Below are 6,122 nucleotides of genomic sequence, written 5' to 3'. Positions count from 1 at the left end.
CTCTTGCTGCCAGCCTGGAAGCTCTGGAGCCTATTAGCTATGGAGCTTACATCCACACACTGGGGGACGGGGGAGGAAGGGGGGCAGGAAGGAAGGAGGAGGAGAGAGGCTGAATTGATGACAGAGGGAGGGGAGAGAGAGAGAGAGATGGTTGGAGGAGGGTGACGTGTTTAATTCTGACACGTACTCAGAATAAGTGATGAGTCATGAGACGGCTTTCAGAGGTACTAGCGTTCCCTATTGTAACGCTTTACAAATAACACAATGTTCTATTTGTCATCTGAGGCCAGCGTGAGAGAATTGACTGGTACATTGGGTGGCAACAAATTGTCTCTCGACAGCACTTTGAGTTTTTATTTTAGATTCTTTATTTACGCAATGTTACATTAACTAACATAAATAAACATTTTTATGAACAAAAGGCACACAAGTTCAAATATAAACAAGGATAAACAGCTTCTCTCACCAAAACATGTCTACTCTCCGAGGGAGAATTTTGTCGAGGAGAGAGAACAGGTCATCATCAGGGTTTGGTTGTTTTAACAGAAGCATGATGCTGCTACCACAGCATTGAGTCTCAGTGAAATGGTCCACTCGTCACTGTTCAGTTTTGTCAGGAAACAAAATGGCAGAGGCCAAGGCAATTGTCCATTCCAATGGAATTGGCTCTCAGTGAAACTGTCCGATGTTCAGACACAAAATGGCCGCCGGTAAGGTGGATGTCCTCTCACACAGCACTGGGTACTGGTGAAGCTGTTCACTGTTCAGTCTTTTGAAGAGGCCACAAAATAGCTGCGAACTAAGCCACAAATTCAAACACACAGCTTACAGACAGGAGATACAAAGAATGGGCGTGTCGGTATGGATCAGTTACCATACTATTACCATGGTCACTGTATCCTGGCGGGGGGGTATATATCCATAATGCACTAACGCTGTTGTCATGGTAAATGTATCCAGGACGGAGGCCTCAGTTGTTTGATTGCTGACTCCACCAGGATTACTACCACAGTACTAGACACCATTTGTACTGTATTTTGACTTCAGGCAGTCTAGTCTGGTATGGACTAGTTAGGTCTTCTGGTACGGTATGGGCTTATTAGGTCTGTTATGGACTAGTCTGGTCTAGTCTGAGCTGGTCTGGTATGGTAAGGACTGGTCTGGTCCGGTCTAGTCAGGTCTAGACTGGTCTGGTCTTGTCAGGTGTGGACCGGACTCGACCGGTCTGGTCTCGTCAGGTGTGGACTGGTCAGCTCTAGATGGCCACAGTGCTGGGTACCTCTTCGTACTGGATGATGAAGTAGGGGTAGCTCTGGTCATCATTGAAGATGACGTATATCTGGGGGTCCACCCAGTTGTCCACGCACGAGTCGTACAGATCGCTGGAGGGGTCCCTGGGGTTGAGGGGTGGTGGCCGGCGCATGGAGGGGTTGCCCACTATAAACCTGGGAGAGAGGGACAGAGAGAGAGTCAACATCGGTGACAGGTTTGCCACTCTCGAGTGCAGTGTTACTTTTGACAGCAAATTTTGATTTAGTTTTAGTCATAGTCTTTTGACTAAAATGCTATTTAGTTTTAGTCATATTTTAGTAATTTGAATTGTTTTAGTTTTAGTCTAATTTTAGTTGACTAAATAGCATTAAGATTTTAGTCAACTAAATCTACAGTATTTAGTCGGTTAAAATCAAATGGTTTTAGTTTTAGTAAGTGTTACGGATTATTTAACCATTTCTCTAGAATTTCCAACCTCATATACTCCCGGAGTAAACATCTATTAAACTGATGAACAAAGCTACTGAATTACATTTCAATGCACTCCCCTTGTCTGTGTTTGAGTTTTTTCAGCGTGAGCCACGACTTTCAGGGAAATCTCAGCATTCTAATTGGATCTCTTCCCAAATCGTTCGTCCCTAAAAGTCCGTCTAGTTTTATTTGTTGACGAAAACGTCAACTAATCTCGTCATAGCTTTTGTCTTCATAAATTCATTTTTATTTAGTTATTGTCTTGTGACGATAACTAAATAAAGGTCGTTGACAAATACATTTTGTCTACAAAATTAACACCGTCGGATCTTTGTTCATGCTAAACAAAGTCAAACCTACTAAGCCGTTTTGCTTGTCATTCGCACTGCAATGTCCAGCTCTTGCATGATTCACAGTCGGGTCTATAGCGTAGAGAATAGAATAGAAACTATCGAACCGTCAACCCTCTTGTACACTACATTCACTATATACCAACCAAATCCCCCAACATCACTTCACCAGCGACACTTCCACCAAACAGAACCGAGCGAGTCCAGGACAGGGTGGAAAAAAACAAGCCGCTTACCTTCCGGTGAGCACCTTGGCCAGGAACATGCAGTGGACCCCCTTAGGCGAGCGCTTGGAGAAGTTGTGGGAGTAGACGGCCTTGCGGGCGAAGTAGGAGCCCTGGCCGAACATGGTGGCGTGCTTGCCGCAGACACGTGGGTCGAAGTTGTGCTTGCAGATGCCCTCCACCACGTCCGTTGACGTGCCGTGGAAGAGGTGGCGCTCGCTCAGCATCCGCTCCATCTCCGACAGGCGGCGTGACATGTACTCCTTCTTCCTGCCGAGCGACGAGGGGGGAGAGAGAGAGAGAGAGAGAGGTTAGGAGATGAGACTCGAAGGAGGCTTTGACTGTGGAACTAGGGAGAAGCAAAACCTTCTAGCGAGACAGCGCAAAAAGGAGGTGAGTTTGTTGAAGGGGAACCGGGTTCGAATCTCACCTCTGTCAGGGGAACAGCGCCTAGAAACACATTGTGAGCCCGAGACTAAAATACTTCAAAGGCAAAGGAGGGTGGTAGAGCCAGAGAGAAGAACTCAGGCTCTGTCCTGTTATTTTGTTACAGCACGCTGATCTGATGAAATGCTTTTACCCAGAACCCCTCTACTCTGCCCCCACTCAACCAGGCACATACACCACACACGCGCACACAAAGCCCGCACTCTCTCACACACATGCGCATAGGCTCGCTTTCGCAGGTTCTCGGTTGACGACGTGGTCGAGGGTATTTGAGTGAGCTGCTGGCAGGTCTCGCGCTTTCTCGCAGTTGTTATATAATATACATAATTATAGAAGTTATTAAATACGAATATAACTGACAAATCCACCCGCAATCCACCTGAAATTAATCACAATGTTGATTTTTATTGGCCCGCCCACTGCGGATGTCGTGGATATATCCGCAATATTCGCATCTCTAGCGCACACACAGCCCGCACTCTCTCACACATGCACACACACGCGCGCACACGCAAGGTGTTCGATCTGAATGGATCTGGCATTTGTGCAGAGGTGAAAACACTCCTGTCGGATAGACTGAGATTGTAGCAGCCTGCTATGACCCTGCAGTGTGTGACCTGATACACCCCCCCCACCCCCCCACAACACACACACACACACACATTTCTAATCCCGTACTGTCGTGGGGGAAAGATAGTCAGTGAGTTGCACGCGCCAGAGGGAACCTCGCCTGCCTTGGCACACACACACCCCTAATCACACACACTCCTAATCACACACACTCCTAATCACACACACAGGGGGCTAATTACGTGTCCACACGCAGGACAATAACAGGCACAACAGGCCAATCGAGGCCTCACACACAGCCATCCCCAGTGGACAGGACACGCTCCAAGCACACATGCAACCGTCGCCCTCACAAGCAAACACATGCCACGCACCGAGGGCGACCGGTCACCATCCCAACCCTCCCCCCGCCCACATCATCTCCCTGCTCCCTGCCCCCTTGGCTGTATCTATGGCAACGAGCTTTGAGGATTAAAAAACACAAACAATGCACAATATTCCATTTTAGCTTTATCTGATACTGTATAGAAATGTGTAGATTGTGTAATGTATACATTTGTAACTTGTAAATGTGTAATTTGTAAATTGAGTACTAGAGTTTATCTGTATTGAGCATAATCTTGGAGCCGGCAGCAACATTTCACTGTGACTGTACACTGTATAATACGTGACAAATAAAAGGAATCTTGAACACGAATCAGCGAGGAAACCACTTCCTCTGCCATGTACCTCTCTATACTCACGCTCCTCACACACACACACACACCTCCAACTGTGGCGTCGCCTCCGTCGCTGTGAAACCCTGCAGATCTGAAGCGGAGCAGGAGGCCAGCTAACCGTCCCGGCCGACGGCGCTGGCTAGCCTAGCGGTGAGTCTGCCATCAACCTCACGACCACATACCAGACCTCCGGGCGCCTCTAGAAGACGCCTGTGGGAAGGTTCTCTAACTGACCGGTCATTTCAGGCCCAGCCCAGCTCACTCTGACCCAAAACAAAGACACGGCCTACCTTCCCATCTTCCACAGGCTCGAAACTCACCTCTCCAAGAAGTGCTACAGGATTCTTCCTCTTAAGCACCTACTATATTTTTTATTTTGCTACTCTTGCACTAGATTATGCTCTCAGTCACATGTTTAGAAAGGAGATGTGATTAGGAGGAGTAGTACACTAGCTGTGTTCGGAATCGCTCCCTCGTTCCCTCACTCCCTATTCCCTAAATAGGGTTCACCATGTAGTGAACTACCTAGGGAACGGAGAAAATGTAGGGTACATGCACTTTTCCCTGCAAATCAAGGTGAATTGTGGGTAATAAATAGTGGACTATATAGGGAACGAAAATTCCGTGGAGAATTCGGACACTACAAACAAAATGGCTGACGCCCTATATAGTGAATAGGGAGCGATTCCGAACACAGCTACTGACTACCTGCGTTAAACGCAATTATTCTAAGTCGCTTGGGATAAAAGCGGCTGCTAAATGACTGTAATGTAGTGTAATGTAATGTACCTGTGTGAATGGCAGCTGATGACGACGCCGGCTAATGCAGACCTTTAGAGAGAGACTGTTCTAGCCAACCCCCCCCCCCCCGTGTCTTACCTAGGCCCTGTCATGCAGAGAACAGCCATGGTGGAACCAAACTCCTGGACTATCACAAGAGCCAAGAAGAACCTGCTTTAAACTTACCAAGGCGCTTCAGAGAAGAACAAGCGACAAGCGTTAAATAAATAACTGACCGGTAGCGACGCGGTGACCTTTTGAAAGGTCAGAGGCCGGGGCGGCGCGCTCTCACCTCTTGTACTTCTCCCAGAGGAAGGGGTTCTGGACGCGGAGGATCTTGAGGATGCGGAACTTGGTCTCGGACACGGTCTTGTGGAAGAGGCTGTAGACGGTCCGGTAGCTGCGGTCGTCGCGGGAGACGGGCACCTGCAGGAAGTCTTGGCTGTTGGCCATGGGCAGCCAGGTCTCCGGGAACACGCCGGGCGGCGCGAGGGAGGTGGGGGAGAGAGGGAGCGACGCGGCCAGGTCCGTGGAGGTGGAGGAGGAGGAGGGGGAGGAGGAGGAGGAGAGGCCGCCCAGGGTCCTGCAGAAGAGGAGAGAAGGAGAGAGGTGCTGCGGTTAAGGGGGGAGGGGGGAACACGTTCGACATTCTGAGGCGAACGGCAAAAGCGTTCCGTTTTTTTCGTCTGGCAACTGTGAACGGCGCACTGCTCTGTGCATCGCAGCCGCCCGTTTTAGCGATTTAACTCGGACGTCTGTGAGAACCTTCAGTAGGCGTACGGCGGAGAACCCGCAATAACGCTCTGCAGACACCTGCGATAAGCCGGAGGGGGGTCTCTGATGTGCTGTCTCCGATGACATCACGCCGCAACAACAACGACAAAAGCAGCGGCGCTGCGGGCTCGGCAATCGTAAACATGCAGCGGGGTTTTGTGGGAAGCGGAGTGCGGGCGCCAAACAAGCGCCGGCGGCGGCGCAGAGCCTGAAAAACCCGCGGCAGAGCCGTCACACGGGCTGTCAGCGAGGGAAGGCAATTGTCTGGCGTTTTGAGTCAATAACAGAGGACTCGCTCTCCTGTTATCTCTGTCTCTCTGTCCAAATGCTATTAGCCTTATCCACCAACGCGCGTGTGTGTGCGCAAGTATGTGTTGTCAGGGTAAAGCCGCGTGATTGGTACGATTCTCTAAGGCAGCGTGCTAGTTTATCCTCTCTTCCTCTCTCCGTCTCTCTCTCTGTCTCTCTCCCTTCAGTCTCTCTTCTCCCCCCCCGGCCTCGGTGAAATCTATCCT

General features: G+C 49.6%; 1 protein-coding gene across 1 annotated transcript in view; it reads right to left on the bottom strand.

Moving 5' to 3' along the window:
• Positions 1 to 1,115: 1,115 nt before the first annotated feature.
• The window catches only part of tiparp (TCDD-inducible poly(ADP-ribose) polymerase), an 18,197-nt gene continuing 13,190 nt past the window's right edge, over positions 1,116 to 6,122 (bottom strand). The window contains exons 5-7 of the mRNA XM_084446571.1: positions 5,126 to 5,416; positions 2,330 to 2,587; positions 1,116 to 1,445 (exon numbers count right to left, since the gene is read on the bottom strand). Coding sequence (XP_084302697.1) covers positions 1,256 to 1,445; positions 2,330 to 2,587; positions 5,126 to 5,416 — 739 coding nt within the window. The 3' untranslated portion in view covers positions 1,116 to 1,255. The remainder of the gene's footprint in view (positions 1,446 to 2,329; positions 2,588 to 5,125; positions 5,417 to 6,122) is intronic.

Source organism: Borostomias antarcticus (assembly GCF_949987555.1).
Source record: "Borostomias antarcticus genome assembly, chromosome: 1".
Taxonomy (NCBI): domain Eukaryota; kingdom Metazoa; phylum Chordata; class Actinopteri; order Stomiiformes; family Stomiidae; genus Borostomias; species Borostomias antarcticus.
The sequence above is the reverse complement of the archived record's forward strand: the minus strand, read 5'-3'. Positions and strand labels throughout refer to the sequence as shown.